At 48.6% G+C, this 27,032-nt stretch overlaps 1 protein-coding gene across 3 annotated transcripts in view; it reads right to left on the bottom strand.

The window, feature by feature from the left end:
• Positions 1–12,417: 12,417 nt before the first annotated feature.
• The window catches only part of LOC116588700 (runt-related transcription factor 2), a 224,251-nt gene continuing 209,636 nt past the window's right edge, over positions 12,418–27,032 (bottom strand). The window contains exon 5 of one of the 3 annotated variants that reach the window (XM_032340143.1): positions 12,418–13,574. In XM_032340143.1, the coding sequence (XP_032196034.1) occupies positions 12,997–13,574 (578 nt within the window). In that variant the 3' untranslated portion in view covers positions 12,418–12,996. The remainder of the gene's footprint in view (positions 13,575–27,032) is intronic. The other 2 variants (XM_032340145.1, XM_032340139.1) reach the window with 2 other exon arrangements.

Raw genomic sequence — 27,032 nt, 5'->3', positions numbered from 1 at the left:
TGCATTACATCCTCCCTGAGGAAGCCTGGGGAACCTGTTTTCCAGTCCCTCCGCAACTCTCTTACAGGTTGTTTACTTTGGAGAACTCATTTAAACTCCCTATGCCTCAGTTTCCCCTACCATAGAATGAATATGGGATACTAATCACAAGTGTATGGAGGGGGACAAGTAAGAACATTGTGAGCTTTGAAAATTATTAACAGACGTTATATATAAACACAAATACATAGAGATTATTGTTATGTGTATAAGTGGTAAAACTCTACAGTAATTAGCAGTCATATTTTCTATGAAATATCTTAAGAAAGTACTTTTACATATTTGTTCTAAGCACTTTCTCCAAGAGAGGACAAAGTAGCCCTTAGAATGTGATACTAAGAATTACCGTAAGCTACAAATAAGAGAAGCTAGAAAAAGGGTAGCACCAGTGATGAAGAAGTTTCATTTTTTTTCTCATATAACAAAATGTACAAGAAGGCTTCTAGTACTAGTACAGTACTAGCCCTATGGCCATACTCTCCAAGACCCAAGCTCTTTCTGTCTATCCTCCCAAACATTCTTAGCTTAGCTGTGCTCAGGGTCAGAATAACCTCCAGCATTACATTCTCATTTCAGGCAGGAAAAAGGACAGGGACAAAAGGAATCTCCATCCCCATTTGGGAGTTCTACTGGATTGGGCAAAGAAGTGTCACATGACAACTTTTTACAGAAAAGGAAGCTGGAGGTTTTTAGCTGGCCACATGGTTTGTTTTGCTTTGTTTTGTTTTGTTTTTTAAGATTTTATTTATTTATTTGAGAGAAAGAAAGAGAGAGACCTTGAGCAGAGGGAGGGACAGAGGGAGAGAGAAAAGCAGACTCTCTGTCCTGCAGGAAGCCTGATGCAGGACTCCATCCCAGGACCCTGGGATCATGACCTGAGCAGAAGGCAGATGCTTAACGTACTCAGCCACCCAGGTTCCCCACAACCACATGGCTCTGATAGCTGTGAAGCAGAGAATTATGGGTATTAGGTAGACACCTATGGTGTAGACCAGATGATTTAGGTGACCATTTGACTGAAATAAGGATTAAAATTTGATAATAAAAATATATGGGGTAATGGCCCATATCAATCAGCTACTTCCACAATGAAGCCTTACCATCGTAAACATCAAGGGACCGCCACAGGTCAGCTAAATGGCTCTGCCAATCTTGACTGGTCACATGTCTGGGGATTGGCTGGTACTTCGTCAATCTAGAGTGGCATTGGCTGCGACAACTAGGGTGACTTGACTCTGCACCTCAGTGTAAACCCTTTACAACAGGCTAGCTTATGCCTGTTGTCATGGTGGTGATAGATGCAATAGAGAGCAAGAAGAAACATACAAGGCCTCATGAGGTCTAGGTTCAGAACCCATACATGTCAATTTCACTTTCTCCTGTTGGCCAAAACAAGTTCATGCCTAAACCCAGCCTTGGAGGACGATACAAAGTTACATGACAAAGCCCACGGATTCAGCAGGGATGAAGAATTAGGCTCAGATTTACAATCTTCCCCCATCCACTTTCCATGGGCCCTCTGACCTGGAAGCTAAAAGAGAGATTATCCAAAAAGGGATTCTCCAGGCAGTAAGGTTCATCACATTCTCACTCACTCCCAGGTCTGCTGATTGAAGAGTTATGTCCAAGCAGCATGATCACTTTATTTCTCACAGCTCGCTTTGGGAGTTGAATGTCTTCCCAGAAAGTAGAGAGATAACGTCGGGATTTTTAAACGGTGCAAGAGCCAAGACGACAAAGAACTGCATCAAGGTTAGCAGGGGGAATACAAATCCTTTAGCTGCAGAAATGGCCCTTCACCTGAACTTGGCTCTTCACCTAAACTTGGAACTAACATACAACTGAACCTGTTTCAAAGCTGCCTTTTCTGCACAGTACTGCTATTGTGCAGTGGGTGGTACGGATTTAGCTAACCCTACAAAATCCATTTCCCTGGACACATCCTGCAAGGTTTCTCTGACTGCTGGTGGTAAAACACCTAAATGGAGCTCATTCGTCAAATAGTGCTGTCATTCAGCCCCATTCCTCCTAGAGGCACAGACTGGAGGGGAGAATTTCTCCTCTGGGGTCTTGCGCTAGTCTGTTCGTGGTCTTGTAAGTCCCAGCAAGGAGAGAGGGAAACACGGGGGCAAATAAAAGTGTCCAAAGGAAACAGCCAAATGTACAGAAATGGTGCTTTAAGACCAGCTTCAGGAGAACCTGACAAGGACCTTCTTTCTCTACAGAGGAGAACAAGTATGCAGTCAGCATAGGATTTTGCACTAGGGTAAAGTGGAATGGGTTGTAAGAGGCCTGATTTTCACCTTAGATAAGTGAGAACCCCTCTCTAGGCCTCGGTTTCCCCAAATGAGCTGCTGGAACTGGGTGAAACGGAGGTCCCTTCCAGCCTTTTGAATCTGTGTCTGGGAAAAACCAGAAAGGCAGCAGCTCAAGGAATTTGTACAGGATCGTGCATGGGTCCTCCCCAAGGGGAAGAAGATGGCAGGCGAGCTTGGCATCCGGATGACGGGGAGAAAAGAGCTCCCAGCCCTGGGAAGCAGGTACTTAACAATAAGCCCTTAGAAGGGGCAGGGGGGGGTGTCTGCTGTGTCCAAGAGAGAGGGAAGGGACCCAGGGAAGGTATATTTTGGAGAAGAGGGATTCGGAAAACAAGCTTTGCTTTAGAACTCCAGAGGAACTGGGACACGGAATGTTCTGTGATATGTGTGGGCAATGTCCCCTGCAGACAGACTCCGCTCCCAGGCCAAAAGGGTGATCACGTCCGGCAGGGACAGCCACACGGCATTTTTGAACCTGACGTGCAGTTCCAAGAGGTGAATGGATTATTATATTTAGTAATTCCATGTGGGAGTTCACAACCCTTAAATTAATTGGATCTAAATATCCACTCATTGATCAAACAGGAGCCAGTCACTCACTCACCGTGGGCCACGGGGGTGTTTGGTTCCCTTCCTGGCTCCACGATGTGGATGACAAAGGCCATCAGCTCTCCGCCGCAGGTGGAGCTCCCAGCCGGGGAGGCACAGCGGAGCCTCCGAGCAGTTCTGACCGGAAATGCAACAGGTCAACCTTCTGTTTCCCCACCCTCACTTCTAGACCAAATTTCCTGCCCTGAAACGCTGTCTGTGGCCAGACCCAGGAGCGAGGAGGAGGAGAAGAAAAAGAAAAAGCAGCAGCGGGGGGGGGCAGGGCGGGGGGCGGGGGGGGGGAGGTTGGGAAGGAGAAGGAGTGAAGAAAAAGAAAAAAGAAAAAGGACTTTTAAAATTAGTGTAGTAGGATATGGGGCCGGTGGGAGGAGGAGGAGAAGGAGGATCTTGGAAGGCCTCCAGCCATATTATTCCAACATTTTCATTCCGGTTTGGAGGTCTGGGACACATTGATTCACAACTTTATAGCTCTCATTCAGTGTTGATTTATGGGTTGACCAATCTGGGCCTAATCAGTTGGAGAAGGATTGGTTTTGGGGTCCAATAATGTTATATTTATGAGCCCGTGAAGTGCACCACGGCGGCGGCCCTGCTTGGATTCACTAGCACACAACTTCTAAGATCTCAAAGAGGGGAGTTCACAGACTATTTTCTGCTCCCAGATCAGGCTTAAAGCTCCTCTTTACATTAAAGGCTTCTGGTGTCATTTCGTATTTAAACTCCGAACTGCCTGCCTGTAAATCTTTCACAACCGTGAACAGCTCTGATGGTTTTGAATGTTCCCGGTTCTGCCTGCCTGTCACTTTCCGCCTCCCCCCTTTCTTTCGACTCTGGCAATAAGGAGCCGGAGCCCAGAGCCTGGCTGGCTTCCCTGCCACGGCAGAGAGGCGGCCGGTGGGCCGATGTGCTCAGGGAGAGGCCCGGCCAAGGCCACGCAGAGTTCAGCGGGTTATCGCGCTCTTCCGGCTTGAGCTGTGGTTACTCTGGTTCAGTAACTCTAAAGAAATGAGCGGCCCGAATAGACAGGAACTAGTTGAGAAGCCTGCCTTGGTGAGGAGGAAACAGAGGTAGTCAGTCATATCACAAGCAGCTCCGTGCTTCTCTTCGAGGGAAAAGACATTTACCTTGTCGCTCGTGGGAGTCTGTTCTCTGGCTGCCCCCTCAGTCAGTCTTCCTGGGGCCGCGCAGGAGCGACCCAGGCTGGGTACCAGCAGGAAAGGCCTTGACCCCCTAATTCACCTCTGGGTGTCTCCTGACAATAGGTTCGCCTCCTGGTTCACCCTGGGAAGACAGGAATCAAGCCACAGAAAGACCACTCAGAGAAGTCACAAGCATCTGACGGGGTAAAGAGAGAAACCTGCAAATTCTCAATTTCACAGTTGGAACCCTATGGAGAGGACCTTGTAGGTGGGCCTTTAAAAGAGGAGTCTTCAGTCTCCTGGGCAGATTGTTTACTGTCATTGGGGGGAAAGGCCAATGTATTGTCCTGACTGGGGATCAGCAAACTGTCTGCAAAGGGTTAGACGGGAAATATTTTTGGCTTTGCAGGGCACATCCGGTCTCTGTCACCTAAGCTGCTGTCCCTGCTGTTGCTGCTTTCACAATTTCCGAATGTAAAAATCACCCTTCGCTCCCGGACCGATGAGAACAGGTCATGGGCCACAATTAGCTTGACTCCTGTTTACCCAAAAAAAAAAAAAAAAAATTTGTTTTTTCATTTAAAATTCTGGATCCATCCTGCATGTGCATACTTGTGTGTTAAGCGTGTAACCAGCCTCAGGGGCAAAGGCGTTGGAGGAAGTGGACTGTTCTGGGCTGACCCATCTCACCCCTGGGAAGAGTCACTCAGGAAGCCAGGAAGTGCTGTGGTTAGAAGGACACAGGACTCAGGAGACGGTAGCTGCCAGCCCAACCCAGCTGCTCATCGCTGGGCAGCCCCGAGCAAAACACCAACAGGTGAAGGGGGTCAGACCAGATGCCGTCCAAGCGCTCCCCAACATGTGGTATTCCCTGCAGCTCTCTCAAACACTTTGGGGAACAAGGTGGGACGAAAGAGGAAGGAACAAGTAAAATCCGTTAGATCTGTTCACTGCAGCTCAAAACACGGCCGAGTTTGAGATGACGCCCCCCGCCCCACCCCATCGGAAAGCCCACTTTTGGGAGCAGCTGCCTGGCACACTCCCTGCCTGGGGAGACCACGAGGAAGGCCAGGCCTGGGAGCGCCGACCACCTCTGCCATGCTCACCACGGAAACAAGTAATGCGGCCCGCACGCTGCGCCAAGAATCCGGGCAGCTGAATGAGCCATGCCATTGTGGGCAGACACCGAGGCTCCCAGAAAACAAGCAAAGGCGAGGCCTGGAAGCTACAGCAGAGGCAGGTCGTCATGACCTTCCCTCCTGGGCCAGCACCAGACTGGCGGACGGACAGGTCTTCCTCTCCATCCAGGCGGGGCGGGCAGTGCTCAGGAAGCGAGAGGCGGAGCCCCCACACTGCCGGACTGGACCCCGGGGGCTCCCCCTCCCACAGCAGAGCTCTCCAGCAACATCTGCTGAGCACCAGCTCTGGGTCTGAAGGGTGCTAGGCGTAGTGGGGATGGGGGTGGGGGGCAGGATACAGTGTCTGCTCCAGAAGGGACGGCCGGGCCAGCAGAGCACCCTCCAGAGAGCACGTGAGTAGTAAAGACAACACTGGATGCGTTCTGGAGGAAGATGGGAGCCAAGAGCCTTGGGAGATGCTCCTGGTGGCCTCTCAGCAGAGGCTTTGCACATTTGCTTTGTGGAAATGGTTTGAGCCCACTGGGTACTGGCCAGCCTCATGCATGGGTACTGGCCAGCCTCACAGTACCCGCTGGGTACTGGTCAGCCAAGGTTAGAGTCAGCCTGCCTGCTGCATGCTATGGTCCTTGCTTTATAGGAGACTTAAAAATGCCCCTGAGACTTGAGATGCTCATACTGGCCCCTGAGAGGCTTGTGGAAATCCTTGCATTTTCTGGTCCTCCAAGCATATTTTTTGCTTCAGTCAGGTGGCCCAAGGAGGTAAGGAGCGGGGGAAACAAAATACAATTGAAGCTAAGTCACCTGTACATGCAATATAGTTAATGACATTGACCTTAAAGGTACTTCAGAGACACCAAGTTGGCACAACCCTTCTGGCCTATCTCCTCATCCACTCTTCCCTGTACCTAGTCTTGTCCTCCCACATCTCCTCTTCCTCCCGAGCCCAACATGTATGACAGCATTGGGGTTGTGGGGTGGGGGGAAGGGAGAGCCCCTTGCTTTCCGGTTTATTATTCCAGTGATGGCATTTTCTCACTTGTCCAGGGACCTATAACTTCCGGAGAGCAACTCAGCTGTCACTCTGGGGGAGACTCACCAGCCAAAGGCCATTCAGCAACCTCGGGTTTTTAACATACTTCTGAAAGGAAGAGCTCCAATCAATGGGATAGGCAGCCCTAGGTGGCTGCAGGGCCGGGACCCCAGAGACAGACAGATCCTGGCTCTGTCAGTTACCAGCTGTGCGACCGTGGGCAAGTCACACCATCTCCTTGTACCACAATTTCCTGATCAATGAAATGAGTATTATAGGATCTTGCTCCCAACCTTGCCCACAGGGCTGCTATGAGACGTGAATAAGATCTGGCTTGTAGATAGAGTACCCAGCACAGAGCTGGTGCATGATAGGAGCCCAATAAGTGTTAGTGCCTATGTCCTTTAGATAAAGGAATATGTCCAAGGGCAAGTCCTAGTGCTGCTTCCTGTCTCCCAGAGTGGAAACGCTCATTGCTAAACTACTACTATCCAAGACCCAACGAAGGTTGCAAAACCCATCCTGTCTTTCGAGGACAGTCTCACAATTGTACCCCCATACTGGGAAGTAGTATCCAATGAGAGAGCCAGGTTGCGTGAGCCCACCTGGGGCTGGGTCCTGAGGGTCATCCATCCCTCTCTGGCTGGCATGGGCTCTGCCCATGTGGGCCTCCAGGGGGCCTGCTTCCCGGTGCTCCCAAGGCCAATGGAGCTGACTGTACAACAGCTGCTTTCTTTCGCTATACCACTGCTCTGACTCACATTGCTGCTAGCACTGTCTTTGGCCTATGTGGTGTCAGCTGTGCTCTGTCCTGTGTCATCGGGGCAAAGGGTCTGTGGTCTGCATTTCCTAGACTCCCTCCAACGGGAGCTTCCAGCTAGGTTCTAGGAGAGGGAGGCACTGGCTGAGAGCCAGAAAGTAGGGGGAGGGGAGAAGCAACTCCCTCCCTTCCTCCTGCTGCTCTCTGGTGGGGGTCTCAGGTCCTGGTGACAGCACTAGTGATACTCACAGGGGACAGTGACAGTGGCAGGGCCTAAGGCCTGGCGGTGTCACTCCCAATCTCCTGCTGAGGCAGCTCAGCTCTATTATCCCAACTTTGGGATCACTGGGGTCCTGCACTCCCTTGGCTGCCCCAGCCCAGGGCTGGTGGTGCTTTCCTGCACTTACTCATCTTGGGCCACCTGAACCTGCCCTCCATGCTCCTCCAGACCTTTCCAACACCCTTGTTTCCAATCCCCAAAAGAGCCCCTCGGTGGGCAAAACTTAGATGGCTTCTGTTTCCTGATCAGACCCAGACTTATGCACCATCTGAGGGACAGTCAAGATTCCTCCCTCCCAGGTGGCTTTGCACAACTCTGTTCTGGCCCACTGTGCTCCGATTTCAACCTTCAGAAGGCAGTCCCGTTTTCATTTCCTCCTTTCTCCAGGTTCTTGAATGGAACCACCCCGAGACCACTGAATTCCTCCTCTCATTCATTCACTTCCCCTTTTTGAACCTCGATGAAGCCAGGATGGCAGCGGCAGCATAAAACAAGAAGTAGGAATGTGTGCCCTTTGACCCAGAAATCACACCTCCAGGAAATTACCTTAACACACAGGAGAGCAAAAACAGGTCTGCCCCAGATATGGTCAAGACAGTACTGCTCACGACTGTGAAAAATTAGAAACCAAAACACAGGACTGGCTAACTAAGTGTGGCTTCATAGATAACATGTATTTTTTTAAGGGAAAAATTTTCATCCATTGTCAAGTTAAAAAAATACAAAAAACAAAACCAGGCAGCAGAATAGCAGGCCTAGGGTAATCACAGTTAAGTACAAGTACACACATACGTATGCATTTTGTATAGACACAGATGTTTCAAATAGTAGTTGCCAAAATACTGACAGTAGTTATCTCTTGGGGGTGGATTTTAGGGTGGCTTTTGTATTCTTCTTTGTTCCCCTCTGTATGGTCTGAACTGTTACAATTGATGTGTCCCTTTTACAAAACACTTTTATTTTTTCAAAGGCAGTATGCTGAGGTAACAGAGCAGGCAAAAAGTCCTTTCCTCATGGAGCTGACATTCCAATGACAAAAAATAAAGTAAGCATATAGTGTGTGGGGTGGTGGTTTTTTGCAAGGCAGAAAACAAGCAAACAAACAAAAACAACCACACACACACACATACAACAACAACAAGAAGACAACAAGAAAGGAGAATAAAAAATATATCTGGGGTATGGAGGGTTAAGGTTAGGGAGGGGGTTACAACTTTTCAAAGGGGGTTTGAGCAAAGACCTGAAGATATGAGGGAGCAAACCATGTTACCTATCTGGGAGAAGAGTGGTCCAGACTGAATAAATAGACAGTGCAAAGGCCCTGAGGTAGAACAGTGCATGGGAGAAGCAGCAAAGGCTGGTGGGATTAGAATAGAGAATTAGAATAGAGGACAGTGATAAGGGATGAGATTGGGCAGATAATAGGAGACCAAATTATGTAAAACTTTGGCTCTTACTCTGAGTGAGATGGAAGCCACTGGAGAGTCTGTGCAGAGGAGTGACCTGATTAGAAATGTTTTTAAAAGACCACTCTGCTTTACCCCAAAGATACAGATGTAGTCAAAAGAAGGGGCACCTATACCCCAATGTTCACAGAAGCAATGTCCACCATAGCCAAACTGTGGAAAGAGTGGAGATGTCCATCAACAGATAAATGGATAAAGAAGATGTGGTCCATATATATAATGGATATTACTCAGCCATCAGAAAGGATGAATATCTACTATTTACATTAACAGGGATAGAACTGGAGGGTACTATGCCAAGTGAAATAAGTCAGTCAGAGAAGAACAATTAACATAGGGTTTCACTCATAGGTGGAACATAAGAAATGGTGCAGAGGACAATAGGGGAAGGGAGAGAAAACTGAAGGAGAAGAAGTCAGAGAGGGAGACAAACCATATGAAACTCTTGACTCTGGGAAACAAACAGGGTTGCAGAAGGGGAGGTGGGTGTGGAATGGGGTAACTGGGTGATGGGGCTTAAGGAGGGCATGTGATCTGATGAGCACTGGGTGTTATTGGCAACTAATGAATCACATTAAACATTAAAAAAGAAGAAGAAGAAGAAGAAAAAAGACCACTTTGGCTTCTCTGAGAGAATAGGGAGGGAGCAACAGGCCAGTTAGGAGGCTATTGTGGTAACCCAGGTGGGAGAGGACAGTGGCTTTGGCCAGGTGGTAGCCGTGAGAAGTGGTTGGATGACTGAACTCTTTAGAAGGTAGAATCCATGTGACTGGACATTGGATTGGGTTTGGGCTTGAGAGAGAGAGGAGCCAAGGCTTATGTCAATACTAGAGTGAGAGGATCATTAAATTACTGCTCTACCCACTGTAGAACCCCGTTTGTTTCAGCATCAGCAGCTCCTCATCTGGTCTCTGCTAGAATGCCCTCAAAAACAGGCCCCTCATTACCTCACAAAGACAAGCTACAGTAATGACTGTTACATCCGTCACTGGCTTAAGCCTTCTATTGCTACCGTAAGTCTTAGACCAATTTTCAGCTTGCCACCTTGAACCCTCATGTCCCCGTCTTATGTTGTACCAACCCTAAGGACACCTAAGCCTCAGGAGAAGAGGTATCAGGACAGTTTGGTGTCATTCAGGGGGAAATTCCAACCTACAATCTACAAGATGAGATTTCTTTTTCTCCGCCCAGCCCCTTCAGACTGCTATTTTGTCTGAACGCAATTCCATTGCCTTGGCTGTTCTTTCTGCAAATCCCGCCCCTCCTATCCCCCTTCAGCCCCATCTGCAAAAACTTTAGATGAGGCCCATTTTCTGAGACCCCATGCACCCAGGACAGGCGCTCAGACTTTCCTCTGCTCTCCCTAGATGGAACAGGTGTTACAGCAGCCGCTCTTTCTGATTTCCCCAACCTCAATCTCATGTGCACATATGGGGCTCTGAGCAAAGGAGTCAGTCCTATATCTGCATTTAGTCCCTGAATTTAGTCAGATACAGTCCCTGTATCTGAATTTAGGATTTATATGTCAGTGCCTCTTTGTTCTCGAAAGATTTCGTTTTTTGTTGTTTTTAATCTGATACCAGAGAAGCCCCTCAAAATGAGAACAGAAGACTGAAAAGAGCATCTGAGTCAGAGCCCGGTACTGATGTGCCCAGCCACTGGGTTAATGCCAGCTTAGCCGTTTCTTCAGCTAAAGAGCAGAACAAAGGATGGTCACTTTGGGCCATGGATTCTTTTCCTGAAAAAAGAAAAAAAAAAAAAAAGAAAAAGAAAGGGGAGCTCCTAGTCAGTCAGAGGTGGAGGGGCAGCTCGGATGTGAGTGTGTGACTCCCCCTCTCCAGGGTACCTCCAGCCACAGGACCCACGAGAGAGGAGGTAATGATACTCACTCGCCATCTAAGGGCATCTGGACGGCACTTTCTGGAATGCAAAGCCCCCAGAACATCCAAGTCTGCTTCTGTTGGGCCATGACGGAGCAGATGCCATCATCCCCATCTGACACAGATTAAGAGACTGAGGCAGGATAATCCTCCCAAAGTCAAAGCCAGAAGCCTGACCTCAATGACTGCCATTCTCACCACTCTCTGCTGCTTCTCCCATTTCCTCCTCAAGTTGTTTATTGGAGGGAACTGCTGATCCCTCCCTGTGTGGGACTCCAGGCTGGGAGCCCCTGGAGGGCAGGGCCCTTACTCTATTCATCTTTGTGTCCCCCAGGCACCAACATCGTAGACACCCAATAAATGTTGAATTGGTCTGAACTCCAGTAGAGCTTCTTTAGAAGTGGGTGGCTAGACCTAATACACCCTGGCTTTTATTTAAAAATGTCTGAAGCTTTTATTTATTACACACACACACACACACACACACACACACACACACAGAAAAGCAGGCTCCCCACTGAGCAAGACAGCCTGACACGGGGCTCGATCCCAGTACCCCAGGATCATAACCTGAGCTGAAGGCAGCCCACACCCTGGCTCAGTCAGTTAGGTGTCTACCTTCAGCTCAGGTCATGATCCCAGGGTCCCTGGATCTAGTCCAGCATCGGGCTCCCTACTCAGTGGGGAGTCCACTTCTCCCTCTCCCTTTGCCCCTCCCCCTGCTCTCTCTCTCTTTCACTCTCTCTCTCGATTAAAAAATTTAAAAATCTTTAAATAGAAAAAAAATAAAACAAGAACTCCTCCAGAACAGCAGTGAAAGTTTTGGTAAGAGCTTGGGGGCATCTAGGCCACGAAAGGATGCAAAGATAAGCAACCCAAACCATCAGGAATCCCAAAGTGGAAAAAGCCCTTACTACTCCCTTAGTACTCAAGACGTGTCTTGTACCGGTAGTATCAACACGCTCCTGGAGCTCGTTAGAAATGCAGAGTGTCAGGCCCCACCCCAGAACCACTAAAGCAGAATGGGCACCTTCACAAGTTCTCCAGGTGGGTCGTGCATGCTGAAGTCAGACATGTGCCGGGTATGCCAAGGACTACAGAGCCCAGGCAGCCACTGGCCTCAGCCCATCACCTGCGTGTCCTGCAAATGCCCAGAGACGGACGGCCTTTTACTCTGTGCAGTGTGGCTTCTGACTCTTGGTTTGTTTCCAGGAAAAGAGCAGTGTATCTGCTTCTGACAAATTAATTCTAACTCAAATAGGAGAGTGAGAAGAGCCCTGGCTTCTTATGGGAAGTCAGATCCTGGAGGGTAGAGATTATTCCAAATTTCTGAAATTCCATCTAGGTCTCAGTCAGGGGATGTTGGCAGAGCCTGGAGATGTTTTTGGTTGTCACAGTGGGGAAGGGCAGTGTCACTGGCACCTAAAAACTAGAGGCCAAGGGTGCTGGCTTCCTCCATATTGTCCAGGCACTCTGAGACTCAGCTTCTGCTCCAATCCAGAGGAAAGGGGTGGATTTACAAATTTAGGGGAGTTTTAGAAAAGAATCATGAGAACTTTAGAAGCTTATTCTTCACAAGCATGAGAAGTGTTGAAATAAGATCCAAAGGAGTACAGGAAGGTCGGGACAAGTAGCCAGGAACAGGGGCCCATGCAAAGGAAAAAAAGGGAGCGGAGCGAGGCCAACATCCAGAAAGTACACATAAAAGTTTTGTTTATTACACAAATACTTTCTTATTCATAAGAAAGACTTAAATACCTCCTTCTCCAAATACATCAGATTTTTTCACGTCTCTATTTTCTAAACTTCCTGTAATAGGGTTATAATGAGAAAAAATAAATTTAATTATGCAAAAAAAATTTTTTTAAAGAAATATGTAAACATCACCAAAGATCAGATAGACCATGAACAAGTCAGAGAGAAGAGCTGGAGCGGGCTTGCCTTCTTGCCACGCTACTCAGGAGTCACAACTGTGGGATGTGAAAGGATGGTTCTCCTGAGCATCTCCTCGCCCAAAGTTCCACCAGCTTCTGAGGGCACTTCTCCTCCCCAGAGCTCAAGGCCTTTTCCAAAACAAGGAGGACATCTGAAGGTCCGGGAGAGCCCCGGGGAGTGGGGGCAGTGGTGACCACCGAGAGAGGACCTGGCCGGACAGTGTGAGAAGCGCGGTCATTTCAGACTGAGCGGCCACGGAAGGTCCATTCCGGCAGGCCGAGCAGAGAAAAGCTCTCTTCTGCTGGTTTTGCTGGACCCCTGTGGGTGACAGGTGACAGGCGGGGACGCTCCAGCACACTAGGGATCCCTTGAAAGTGACCAACCCGGTGTCGGCTTCTGCGTCAGTTGGCATCCCGGGCCTCGGGCAGGGGCTGTGGCGGAGGCCCCAGGGACGAGGCGAGTTTGGTGAGGGCCCTCGCTATGATGTCCAGGTGGCCGTTCATGGTCCGCAGCTCCACCAGGATGTCCCCGACGCTGGCTTCCAGACTGGTGGGCGCGGCAGGCCGGGCGCAGAGCGGTGGGGAGGCTCCGGGGGCCTCGGCGCCGTCATCCCTGCCTGCTGCTCCAGGATGCAGGGTGGGTGCGGGCCGCTCCCGCTCATCCCCACAGACGCCGGGAGGGGTGGCCACGGGGCCGCCGGGCAGCCAGTCGCCAAGGCGCGGGGCTCCGTCGGGGGAGGAGACGACGACAGCGTAGAGGCCTGCGCGTCCAGGGGCACCAGGGCCGGTGGGCGCGGGGGCAGCAGCGGCGGTGGGGGGCGGCGGCAGCAGCGGGGGCAGGACCGAGGCCCCGGGGGAGAAGGCCTGGGGCTCACAGGAGGAAGAGGGAGAGGGCAGTGCGGCCGTGGAAGGGCCCGGCTCCTCGGAGGACAGGAACAGGGTGGTCGAAGACTGGGAATCCAAGGTACTGGGCTCGGAATCTGTCGAGGAAGAAAGGAGAAAGAGTCACTAGGGCACGCACGGAGTGCCAGCTGTATGCCCAGCTCCGTGCAAGGCCCTCTAGGAACTGAGACAGTGGACATTCATGTCCTACCCCAGAGTAGTAACGAAGAGTGGGTTGTAGGAGCAGTAAATGTCCCAAGAACCAAGTGGGAAGGGTGTGGGGCTGAGCGTAGGAATTCTGAGGTAGGAAGATAATGGAGTTCAACAAAGCATCCAGGTGGGGCAGGCTGTCCCCCGCAGTCTAGGGAGGTGGCCCTCCCGTGAAGACAGTGAGGGCATGGGGACAGAGTTGCAGCCTTGACTGACACTGTCCTGCCAAGGACAGTGGGTGAAGATGGAAAGGAGGGCCCTTCCCCACTGTTCTCAGAAGCAGAAGTGTGTTAAACAGATGGCCTCCTTCACCGTCCCACCAAAGCCAGGCTCTCAGGGGGCAGTTGAAAGAATCTTGGGCCAGGAGCCAGAGGACAGTAGCACTAATCGTCACAGAAAATGCCATGGAACTTTGGGCCAGTCCCATCCTCCCCTCCCCACTTGGGGACTTGATTTCACTTTCCCATCTGTATAAGTTATACATGTTGGGTCCAGCGACACTCCCTACCCCTCCCCACCCCCCAGACCCTTCCAAGGCTGATCAGTCCACTTTCAAAAATCTTCAATTTGAAGCATTGATCTGGGTTCACAGTGGGCTTCACTCAAGGCCCAGGAGGCTCTTGACAAGCCTACCTTTTCTAGTCTGCCCCTAATCCCTTGAGCCTCCAGGTAAAAAGTGGGTGGCAGCTCTTTGTGACTGGGTCTGGTAAGGAGGTTTACCAAGTTCACATCAAAGGATCCACATCAGTGCAAAAGCCCTTAACTCAGCTGTCTCAGCCACCTTGTTTGCTGCCTTTGGGGAGATGGTCTGTGCTCACCCTGGAAGCAGTTCTGAGTTTTACTGGGACCAAGTCTCTGAGGCCTCGCCCCCAGTTCTAGCTGGAGTGTGTCTCTCTTGGCTTTCTGCGTTGTCTGTTTGAGGGCCCACCTTTACGCCCTGCCCTTCAGGACTTCCAAGCCTTTCAGAGGCAGAACTTGCTCGAATCCCTCAGCTTGTTATCTTGGGAAGGGCCCTATGATGAAAGCCCACGAGTAAACCTATACCCCTGGAAGGTGAACACGTGCACTCTCATGGGCTAGCTGTCCCTTCATCTGTGCCTGGCTGGGGCTCAAAGAAGCCCTGATCACCAGAAGAGAGCTTGTTCCCTCCTGCATCCTGACTCTGGTCCCCCACGGCGTTCTCACAGGGCCCTAGAGGCCTCAGACTTCCAGCGGGCCAGTTTGTGTAGTCGGGAATCCCCTCTGACGGGCCTAGAGGCTCTTGTTCCTCCAGAGAACACAATTTGCAGAGAAACCACCAGAATGCCTAAAAACTTCTCTGGTAGAAATTTCCTGGTCACCTTCTGCTATTGGTTTTCAAGGAACTGCCCCTCCTCTACCAAAACTTCATTTCTTCCGGTTTCCATGAGGATCTTCCTTTGGAAACCGAGAATCTGTAGACATATCTGAGCGCATAATTCCCGTGAGCTGAAAATGGTAAGAACTCTACAAACTGATGTTGAGGAAGACATGACTGAGCCCCACACATCCAAATCTCATAGCAGATAAGAAGCCTGTACGTTAAATCAAATACAAGTCTAGTGTATGAAACGCAATGGACACAAGCACACAGAATGTTCTAGCACAGTCTTTCCTAAACTTTAACATTCATGCCATTCCGTGGGACACTCTTAAAGGACAGGCTGTGACTCAGCAGGTCAGGGGTGGGACCAGAGACTCTGCATTTATAGCCAGCTCCCAGATGACGGGATGCTGCTGGCCTGGGAACCACACCTTGCCTAGCAAAGGTGTAGACCAAATACACAGCTTAGCAATAAAACGTAGGATTCATGACCATAGCAACTTGAGTAACCAGGGGTAGGGGAACCACCTGCAAACATGATATGATCATGAAGATAGCAACAGTGCTGGTACTAATGGTAGGAGAGTAAAACAGGTGGCCTCTCCAGCAATGAGTCTCACGGTCCCCAGCCCAGCCTTGAACCTCCAGGGAGCATAAAGACTTTTTTTTTTTTTTTTTTTTAGATGTTATTTATTTATTTGAGAGAGAGAGAGTGAGAGAGAGCATGAACAGGGAGGAGAGAGAAAAGCAGTCTGCCTCCCCACGATGGGCTCGATAAGCCAAAGGCAGACGCTTAACCAGCTGAGCCACCCAGGCACCCCAGCTTGAAGACTTCTTAAAAAGGAAAATCCCTCCCTGCTGTTCTAGCTAAAACTTCAAAAACACATCAAGTTGTCAGGACTCAATCCACCCTGACCGCCACATAGAAATTGAAAACAGAAGCATCTTTTTAATAAGTACCTGACCTTCCTGAACTTTTTTCCAGCTGTCAGGGAACTTGGTTGCAGCCCCAGCTCAGCTAAAATCTGCACCAAATGATTTATAGGTCTCTTCCATCCCTGCAGCTGACCGTTTTATCCCTGATTTGGACAGGTGCCTTTGAATCAATGACATCATTTTCATGCAGCTTCACTAATTGCTATAAAAATCACATCAGGGTCCTATTGTTACAAACACAACTCTTGATGGAGGTCAGAGGCTCTCAGGTGGAGAAGGTCAAGGTCATCAGACTGCTTGATTCCCTCCTCCCCCCCCCCCCACCCACAGGGTCTCTGATCTTTATCCTGCTTTATTAGTCTTCTGAGCTTTAGGACCACCTGATATTTTATGTACTTTTTCATCTGTAAGGATGTAAGTCATGTGAAAACAAAGACACTGCTTTATTTTATTCTCTGCTATGTCACCAGGGCCTAAATGGTGTCTGGCATCTACTAGATGCTCAATAAATACTTGCTGAATGAATGCCAAGTAATCATCATCAGTCCAGAAACACAAGCCCAGGTGCAATACACTGATCCAGCTGGACGTTGTCTATCATTCAGTGCTTCCTTTATTTTCAGAGTCATGCACTCTTTGAGACATACTTACACTAAAAAAGTATCCCTTGTTTATCTGATATTCAGATGTAACTGAGTGTCCCATATTTTATCTGGCAACCCCATGGGAGGTCAACATTTTCATCTGGTTTCATAGATGAGGGCGCTTTAAAAAAAAGAAAAGCAAAACAGCTTAGGCGTTTTCATAGAATTTCAGAGTCAGAAGGAATATTTGCTACTATTTGGATTAACTTCCAAAGATATGGAGATGGAGGTCTGTGCGAGACAGGGACTTGCTGTTTCCTGACCTAGCACGGAACCGAATTGAGAACACAGAGGGACAGGGTCTCCTTTCTCCTAGCAACTATTCATTCAGTCTTCCCATCATTCAGCCACAGAACATACCTGTACTGAGGAATGACCACATGCCAGGTGACCTACTGGGCTCTGGAGACATAGCCCCACCAGACACAGACCCTCCCCTGCTCCATTGGCTCCCAGTTTGCCTCCCAGATATCAAAACCCCTCCAGTGGATCAGATTGGGGCAGCAATCCAAAAAAGCTGCACTGCAAACATCCGCCATCTATTTAGTGAGTGTTGGTTTGCTGAGAAAGCTTGGAGCCTCATCCTTCCAAAGGCATGCTGGAGACTGGCGTGGGAGCCAGGGTCACCCAAACTCGGAGTCGAAACTTTCTGCCACAGCACTCCTTCCTCTCCCCATCGCTACCCCCATCTTCCTCACACACACAACCATTTGGGACAGATGCTACTTCTAGAGGTGGGAAAGGTTCTATTTACCATCCTAGAAATAACTTTGCCAAAGTCAGTTTTGAAAAAATATGTATAAATCGTAAGCATTTGGAAAATTTCTAGTTCCTATTTACCATCCTAGAAAAAACGGTGCAAAAGTCAGTTTTGAAAAACGTCAGTTTTGTACAACTAATAAGCACTTGAAAAGTTTTCATTCTCTCTAGAAATGAAAGAATTGCAAATTAAAAGAAGGAATTATGAACTAAAATACATGGATTGAAAAATATAGGTTGAAAAATAAGTATATTTAAATATATATTATCAAAAATATATATAACTAAGAAGCATTTGAGAAGCATTCATTCTCTCTAGACATGAAAGAACCACAAATTAAAATAATAATAATGAACTGAAATAATTAGGAATTAGGAATAATAAACTGCAATGTTTAACTGGTAAAGTTTGCAAGGATTGTCAGGAGAGAGGCATTCTAGCACATTGTTTGTAGTAGAGTAGATCAGTACATCCTCTCCGGAAAGCCATTTAAAAACACGTGCTTTGTTTAGTGAGAAAGGAAATTGCCAAATCATGTTTTGTGAAGGAGTTCAACTGCTTATAGAAAAACGTGTAAAATAAGGACTGGGAGGAAGTACACAAAGATGCTAGGCATGTGAGGGGATTATTGTTTTCTGCGTTTGCAGAGATGTTGGCAGTGAGTGCGCATGGGTATGCTTTCCCTCTCACTGGTCACTGACCTTTAGCAGAAAGTGATGGCTTCCTACCCAGGCTACAGGGTCAAGGTCCTCTGACCACTTTCTTTTCAATCTTATTGCTGAGTCAGACTGAGTCACTTCTTGGCTGGCAAATAGCCACCTTGAAAGGCTGACCCTTTTTTAAATGTTTGACACTCATTTGGCATTCCCTGTCACCACCGGGTAGACCCACCAGCCTGGGGCTACCCTTGCTCTGGGGATGCCCCTGGGGGAGAGATGAAGCCTGAGGCTGCCTGTAAGAACCTGCCATTCATTTGCAAATAAACCCTTTAGATCATTTCCCTAAACCCTGCTCTTCTCTCTGACTTCCCCTCAGGGGAAGTCCTCAGTCAATTAGGAAGGTCCCCAGGCTCTACTGCCTCTCCCTAGTCCTCCTGGCCACCCACCACCACTCACCTAGGAAAATCTCTTGCTGAGTCTCAGCCTCTCTTACTTTGTATGAGATAAGAGCTAAATCTATTCATTAATTCATTCAAGAAATATTTATTGAGTACCTACAGTATGCCCCGCAGAATGCTCTTTCCTGTGCAAAGCTAGACCTAAACTCTGACCTCATTGTGGGGGCAGAAAATAATCAAATGACTGCATAAAATAAATGTGTAATTGCAACGATGATACCATCGACATGCATGTGATAAGCATCTAAATGGGAGGGTTGACCTAATCAAGGAAGATTCCCTGAGGAAATGCTGCTTGAGCAGAGTTCTAGAGTCAAATCAGAATAGGGGAGAAAGCTGAATTCTGAGCAAGGGCCTGTGGCAGGAGGGAGTGTTGCAAATACAGGGGACTTCTAGAGAAAGCCAATGTTGACAGGAATGGAAATAGCTAGGGAAAGGAAGCAGGAGACCAGATGATGCTCAAGAAGAGAGTAGGGGTCAGGAAATATAGTGTATGATATATACTCCCAGTGTTGCCCAACATCCGTTTTTCTCTTCCTGCCTTTTAGGCCCATGACCACTTAAAGAGTACATTTTCCAGCCTGTCTTCTAATTAGCTGTAGCTAGTAGATAAATTCTGGGCAGAAAGATGCCAGTAAAGGTACTGTGTGCGATTCTTCCTTTCTCTGCCTGGGATTTGGTTGCAATGGCTGCCGCTCAAGCAGTCCTCTTGGACCATGACATGGAAACCATCTGCTAAGGATGACAGAGCAGAGCACTGAGTCCTTGATAACTTTGGGGAATTGTTATGCCAATCCTAGCTGGTTCCACTGCAGACTTTTTGTGATAAAATAAAATCTTATCTGTTTAAACCCTTTTAAACTGGGTTTTCTATCCTCACAACCTCACCAAATCCTGACACACAGGGTCTTGTTGAACTTGTTAAGGAGTTTTGCCCTTATCCTAAGAGCAATGGCAAGGTTTGGGAAAGTTTTAAGCATAAGGGTGTGTGTGTGTGTGATATAATTAGTTTTGTATTTTGCAAAGTTCACCCGGCTGTGTTGGGCAGGGAGTAGACAAAGTAGGAGCAGGACCACCAGTTAGGAGTTCTCAGCTGTGGGTGAGAAATTACAAAATGACAGTCGTTATTGCTAAAGTGGCAGTTCTAGAGATGTGGAGAGGCAGTTTCTAGAGACAGCTGGAATGTGGAAATGTTAGGATTTAAGATCTTCAGGGATAAAGGAGGCATCCGAGAAATGGATGCCCTACCTGCTGTTGCTTAAGTGTAAGTTTGCAGAAATTCTCACTCCAGAAGGAGAACTTCCACTTTCTTGTTCTCTGGAGTCCAGATGGCCCTTCCCAGCCCACACCCAGCCCTCCAGCATAGCTCAGTTCTGACACACCTCACCAGAGGCAGCCCTTGGGAACACTTTCCCAGGAGCCTAGAGGGAGGAGAAACGGGGTAGCCCTGGGGAGCCAGAGGAGCAGAAGTCTGTGGGAAGAGGCTGAACCTGTCGGCAGAAGAAACAGCGTCTCTCAGGCCTGCAGCCGGGCGCTTTCCTTTGATGGCTTAGACTTGGCTGGCTTGCTGCTTGCTCCTTTCAGAAAGCCTGACACACAAAAGGGAGGGTGAGTGTCTGATGAACTCAACCCAATAATATTCACTTCTTTTATTTTCCAGGAACGTCATAAGACCCACAGGGCAGTCTTCTGGGTTTAAGACCTGGTGAGTCAAGTCTGCAAATACCTCTGACTCAGTCTGATCCCAAGTTCTCACCAGGCATCTCCCAGGAACATGGCTCAGCAGGGGAGCTGAAGCTGGACAGCCCCAGCAGGCAGGCGAGAGGATGGTCAGCTGCTCTGGGGGTGGTGGGGAGGGCTTGCCACAGTGCAGAGGACACTGTCATTCTCACCACGTTTGCCAGAAAAGCCAGCATTTACGGACTGTTTCCTAGCATCAGGCCACGTGCAAAGCTGGTATCTCTTTCCATGGTTGTAGAAAACCAGGGCAGACTCTGCTCTGAATCCCATTTTCCTGTGCTGGGAAACTAAGGCTCCAGTATGTTCCGAGAGCCTTAGGAGAGCTGAGAAGGAGGGCCGACATTCGCAGAGAGTCTCCTACACCCAAGGCCAGTGATTGGCCAGCATGGCTGCATATTAAGGTTACCTGGGGAGCTTTGTAAAAATCACTGATGCTCCCAACCAATTAAATTTGGATCTCTGGGGAGGGCACCCAGGCAGCCTATGTTTTAAAAGCATCCCAGGTGAGGGGCACCTGGGTGGCACAGTTGGCTGAGTGTCCAACGTCCAATTCTTGGTTTCAGCTCAGGTCCTCATCTCAGGGCCATGAGATCAAGTCCTGTGATGGGCTTCACGCTCAGCACACTTTTTTTTTTTTAATATCAATGAATCCATTATTTTAGGCAAGGTCACCCCCCCCTTTTTTTTTTAAAGATTTTCTTTATTTATTTGACAGACAGAGATCACAAGTAGGCAGAGAGGCAGGCGGTGGAGGGGGGTGGGAGGGGGAAGCAGGCTCCCTGCTGAGCAGAGAGCTGGATGTGGGGCTTGCTCCCAGGACCTGAGCTGAAGGCAGAGGCTTAACCCACTGAGCCACTCAGGTACCCCTCAGCACACTCTTTTGTGACTCTTCTCCCTCTGCCTCTCCCCTCTGCACATGCTCTCCTTCTCCCCTCTTTCAAACAAATAAATAAATCTTAAAAAAAAAAAAACAAGTATCCCAGGTGATTGTAATGCTAATATGCAGATAGGGTTATTCATCCGTTTTCTCATTTAATCCCAACAATGAAGCTCTGCCCATTTGCCCATAGAGAAACGGAAGCTCACAGAATTTGGACAGGTTGGCCAAAGCCCACGGCTAACAAGACCCTCATCTTCACCTGTATCTGGCGGACTCCCACAGGAGTGCTCATTCCTATTGATTCCATTCTCCCTCTTATCTGTGCCTCCTCTCTTTTAGAAGCGAACTTTTAAAATGTACAATTTGTTTTGCAATTTGCATCCTTTTCGTTCAAAGTCAAGTGCTATTTAAGCCAGCGACCCAAAGTAATACTAACAGGTGCCACCTACAGCCACGGAATAAAATGCGCTGGCCCAAGGAGCCCCGAAACCATGGCCTTGCCTTCACCCAGGTTCTATTACAGCTAACACGAGGTCCTCCCAAGAGATGTCCAGTGGCCCCAGCCGGGATGTGGCACTGACTCTTCGAGGAAGAACCCTGCCTAGTCCCTTATTATCCCCAGCCTCTAAGGATCAGAAGACCCAGGCCCGGGGACATGGTCTCTATTTCCTGCAGTGTTAGTAACTTCCTGGAGAGTGATATGAGAAAAGTTGTCCCCTTTTACTTCTGTGTGACTTACTCAGCCTCTAATTCCCTAGTGGCTGAGGGCTGAGCTAAAGAGGAGTGCTCATCCTTAGTCAAGTTAATAAAGCAAAGTAGGTTGGAAGGGAGAAAGGCAGCCACAGAGACTGAATCGGGAAGCTAAGAGGTGTTCCTGTTCCAAAAAGTACCTTCAAGGAAGAGGGAACAAAGCAGTGAAAGCAGGTATCTACATGCCCATAATCTCAGCATCCTTAGTCTCTCAAAGGTCCATAAATGAATGCACAAGAAAACAAAATGCAGGGTGTGTGTGTGCGTACAGACATATATACATATATGTTGTATATGATTATTATTCAGCCTTAAAAAGGAAGGAAATTTTGACAACTGCTGAATGGATGAACCTTGAAGACATTCCTTACCCTAAGTGAAATGAGCCGGCCGCAGAAGCCCATCCACAAAATCTTGTATGATTCCCCTTGTGCGAGGTCCCTGGGTAGTCATAATCACAGAGGCAGAGAGGAGAATGGTGGCTGCCAGGGGCCGCGGGGGGAAGTGGGGACTGTCAGTGTTTAACCAGGCAGCCTTTTTTCGGTTGGGGAGGATGAGGACATTCTGGAGATGGACGGTGGGGATGACTTAACCGACACCATAAAGGTACTTCATGCCCCAGAATGGTGAAAATGGTAAATGTTAATTATTTTGCCACAATAAAAACGGAGTGGGGACCGGGGAGGGGAGGTGGAAAGTGTGACACCTTAATTCACAATTTTACCCAAAGGCTTGAGAGAAGATCCATATATGACATCCCGGACTGTTTGTAAAGGAAGAATGGGGAAGGACTGATAAAATAAAATAAATTGCCACTGGGAATAGTATAGGTCAGACATGGGTTAAACCCCCCACTGAGGGTCCACTGAGGACCAGGATCACTTATTCAGTCTGGGACATAAACAAGACTGCAGCATTTCGAAGGTGTATCCTTTTTTCAAGCACCAGTGTGAACAATTCTAAAATGGCTTTGTGGAGACTGGGTGCACATAGGTTGGAAGAAAATCAAGTCCAGAGCCTGACACTTGCACCTACTTTTAGACCCATTCTGCTTCCATAAGCAAAGTGATTCAACCCTCCAAAGCACTTCCCAGCCAAGCCTCTGGCTTCTGAGGGTCATGCATTCTCACTAGTGCCACTGGCCACAGGAGAAAGGTGGGAATTGTTTCAGTTCAAGAGCCCCATGGGGGTGTCTTGGTGGCTCAGTCAGTTAAGTGTCTGACTCTTGGTTTCAGCTCTTTGAGTTGAAATGGGATTGAGCCCCATGTTGGGCTCTGCAATCAGCAGGAGTCTGCTTGAGATTCTCCCCTCTCCCTCTCCCTCTGCCCCTCCTGCTCATCTGCTCATGTTCTCTCTCTCTCTCTCTCTCTCTCTCTCTCCCCAAAATAAATAAATAAATCTTAAAAAAAAAAAAAAAAAAAGAACCCGACTGTCCTCAGCCAGGCTCCTAGCTGCCCCACACCTTCCTCATCCACTCTGCTCCAACTATTCCTTGAAGGTACTAGGCACATTCCCACCTCAGGGCCTTTGCACTTACTGTTCTCTCTGCCTGGAATGCTCCTTCTTTGGGTATCTGCATGACCCACTCCCTCATCTCCTTCTGCCTTTGCTCAGTCCCCTTCTCAAGAGGCCTTTTCCAAATACCCTAGTTGGAACTACAACTTGCATTCCCCCTGCCCCACATCAGCCTTCTGTGCCCCCCTGCCCTGTGCAGCATATGCTCTCATGGATCCCAACTCACGTCCCCAGGCAGTCCCAATGGAGGAAATGATATGTGCAAATGCATGAGGCTTGGAGATTATGGCCTGTCGGTTTGAAATAGCTGGAGTGTAGGGTGTGCAGGGATGGGAGACTCTGAGTGACATGGCTTAAAAGGTAGCACGGACAGATGGCTGAAGAGCTTGTCCACTAAGCTAAGGAATTTGAACTTTAGCAATAGGGAGCCACTGAAGGATTTTCAGTAGGAGAGTGATAGATTTGATTTGCATTTTTAAAAAGATTACTCTGGCAGCCAGCCTTGTGGAGGCTGACCTGGAAGGGGTGAGGCTGGAGGCAAGAAGACCAAATGCAAAAACATTGCATCTTGAACCTTGAAGGCACTGAAATGATATCACAGCGGAAAGACGCACCAGAGTGAAGCCCAGCCAACTAGTACGAGAAGCATTTTTTTTTTTTTTCTAGGAATAGATTGAATTTCAGCAAAAAGAAACTTTGCTGCCACCCTTTATGGACAATACTGTGAATGTTGGCTCTTGTCCTTGTTCAAGTTGGCCACCCTCGGTCCTTCATGCATCACCATTCAATAAAAGCAAGTGTGGGTTTTATGGGATTGTTTGTTAAGCCCCAAGCCAAGCTTTTCTACTCGCTCAGGCGGGGCTGCTCTGCCAAATTCTAAACTGGCTATTTTTTCACATCCAGGGTGTGAAGGATATCTCTATGTGTCCCTGTGAACATCCCCATTTGGAGGGAGACACAAGTTGACTACACATAATCCCTTTATGTGTTTTTTTGAAGGGACGTTTACACAACCTGTATACTCCTTGCCATGAATATTTTTATAGCACAGAGAAAGAGAGGGACAAAATGAAAAAGTTATTCCCACACCATAACCAACTTTGGCTCGTGAAGAAAAATTCAAAATACATTACGTTTCTTAGCCATGCCTCCAGGGTTGAACAGTTCCCAAATCAACCCATTTAATCTTTCCTCTTGGAGGGTCACTCACCTTCGAACTTCATTTTGGTTTTTTTTGTTGTTTTTTTTTTTTTTAACTATCATTAAAGAATAGAGCCCAGACCAGACCCGGCTGGAGCCTAGGCTCCCTGCCCACAACCGCCACCCCCTCCAGGAAGAGCTCACCAAAGGGGCCATCTCGCTTGTAAAAGAGCGGCTGCTTGATGAACTTGATGGAAAGAGCCGGGTTGTAAAAGACGGCTTTTTGGTTTTAACAAGGCCAGGAAGCCCGGAGCGGAGCCAGCTGGGTAGTCTGAACGAACCCAAGAATATTAGAACCCGAGGTCACGCAGAGCTGGGACGCCACCAGGAATGTGGGGAGCAGAGAGAGTCTGGCGAGAGGCTGCCAAGTTCCCCCCCATGTGAGTCCATAGGTGGAGCTGGAGGGGCCGGAAGAGCTGGACCAGAGCAGTGCCGGGCCCACTACACGGGGTCCCCTGGGTCCTCTTCACACGACAGGGCCCCAGGCCCCTGTGCGGGGGACACATGCGTATCCACCCGCCAGATTAGCGGCAACAGCATCTCCTTGACCTGCTTCATGGTGCCCCCTGGACCCACACTGAGTAAGGAAGGAAGCACTAGGCTCCCCAGCTGGAGAGGAGGGAGCGGTAATGGTCCCATTTCCCAAGGCAATGAGCAGCCAGGTTCTAGACAAAGGTGTTCCCTAAGCCAATGGCTGAGCAAAGGGCTCAGGATCCCCCAGGACCCTCTATTGTCAATCAGTCCGAAGTGACGATGCCCAGCTCCAGAGATGCTTGGCAAACATCTATTAAGTGGATCTCCCTGTTTCTGCAATTGTTCTCTGCCGCCCGGGGAGCAGACCCTGAATCTTAACAATGGATGCTTCCGGTGTCTATTGCCACCTATCACGACAATCCCCCTGCACCTGCCGTACTTGGAAGCAAGTGATCCTAAGAGATGGCCATATTAGCTTCTCTAACTACCCCATCTGGGCTTTTTTTTTTTTAAGATTTTATTTATTTTATTTGACAGAGCGAGAAATCAGAAGTAGACAGAGCAGCAAGCAGAGAGAGGGGGGAAGCAGGCTCCCCGCTGAGCAGAGAGCCCGATGTGGGGCTCCATCCCAGGACCCTGAGATCATGACCTGAGCCAAAGGCAGAGGCTTAAACCACTGAGCCACCCAGGTGCCCTCATCTGGGCATTTTTAATACTCTGTCCTTTCTCTTAAGGACTCCTCTGAGATTAGACCTTTCAGCCTTACCACTGTGTCTCTTCTCAGAAAATCTTTTCTAATTTGAGTACCAGCTTTCCCTTTTTTTTTTCCTTCTTTCATGCCCTTCCTCCTAATGATAACCCTTTGTGCCAGGCCCAATTATATGCAAAGCTCAAATGAGCAGCCCCAACTCTAAATTTGGCTCTGTCCATTGGAAGACGAGGTCATGGGCATCCTGCTTTGTCCAGAGGGAATGATGCTGGTCCCCAAAGGGAAACAAAGCTGGGTGGGACAGGGATGGAGCTGTGCAAAAACAAAAGTCTAGAATGAAGGAACAGACCCAAGCAGGCTGCCCCCAGGTCACCAGGGCTCAAGGCTGATCCTGCATTTTTAGCCAGGCCCATAAGGACTCTGCCCTGCCAGAGACATGCAGAAACAACAGAACTGCTTTGATTTTCCCTTTTTAAAAAACGTCCTCCAGCCTGACCCTACTACCTATGCTCTCACCGCAGGGTCAGCAGAGGGTGAAATGAGAGCATTCTCGGGGAATTTCCTGACTGCTGTGAATTTTTCTCAAGATCTGGCCGTGAGTCAATGTGATGCACTGTGACACATGGTATGACTTGTCGTGACTACCCCTCCCTTCTGGAACACCATAAGAAGCATTTCCCTGCTGAGTAATGGAGGACCAACATCCATAAGGCTCCCGCCATCCTCAACTTTCCCTCCACGCTGGCTTTCAGTTAGAGCCGATGAGACAATTATCTCTACATCATGTTTCGTAGGTTATTAATTTTCTCCAGAAAGATCTCGATGGAGGCAGTTCACCTCCTTTCAAAATTAAGCTCTCTTGTACGATTTCTGTCGGTCATGACATTTTGGGGATTTAGAGGCTGGAAGTGGGCATGAGAGGAGGAAGGGAGAATTGAGAATTACTCAGATCTACAATGCCCTGACAAGATCTGAGAACCCAGAACTCCCTGTAAGGCCCAACGACAATGGACTAGGGAGGGAGGGAAGGAGAATTATTGGACCAAATTTACTCGTGTTTACCTAATTATTGATGTTCAATCTGAAATAGTCAAACAAAGCAGACAAATTCCAGCTTCATATGTGAATTGTCTGACTCCCAGGACTGGGTATCACTTGTTCATGGGGACCAGCTAGAACCAGTCTCTGCTAGAAATGGTTTATAATTACTCCCCTGAGAGTCTGGGGGCAAGTGGTCAGTTCAATGACATCCTTCGAAAGATCCCGGAATTAAAGCAGA

This window comes from Mustela erminea, chromosome 4, assembly GCF_009829155.1.
Source record: "Mustela erminea isolate mMusErm1 chromosome 4, mMusErm1.Pri, whole genome shotgun sequence".
In the NCBI taxonomy this organism is placed as follows: domain Eukaryota; kingdom Metazoa; phylum Chordata; class Mammalia; order Carnivora; family Mustelidae; genus Mustela; species Mustela erminea.
Note: the sequence above shows the minus strand (reverse complement) of the source record. Positions and strands in the feature narration are given on the sequence as shown.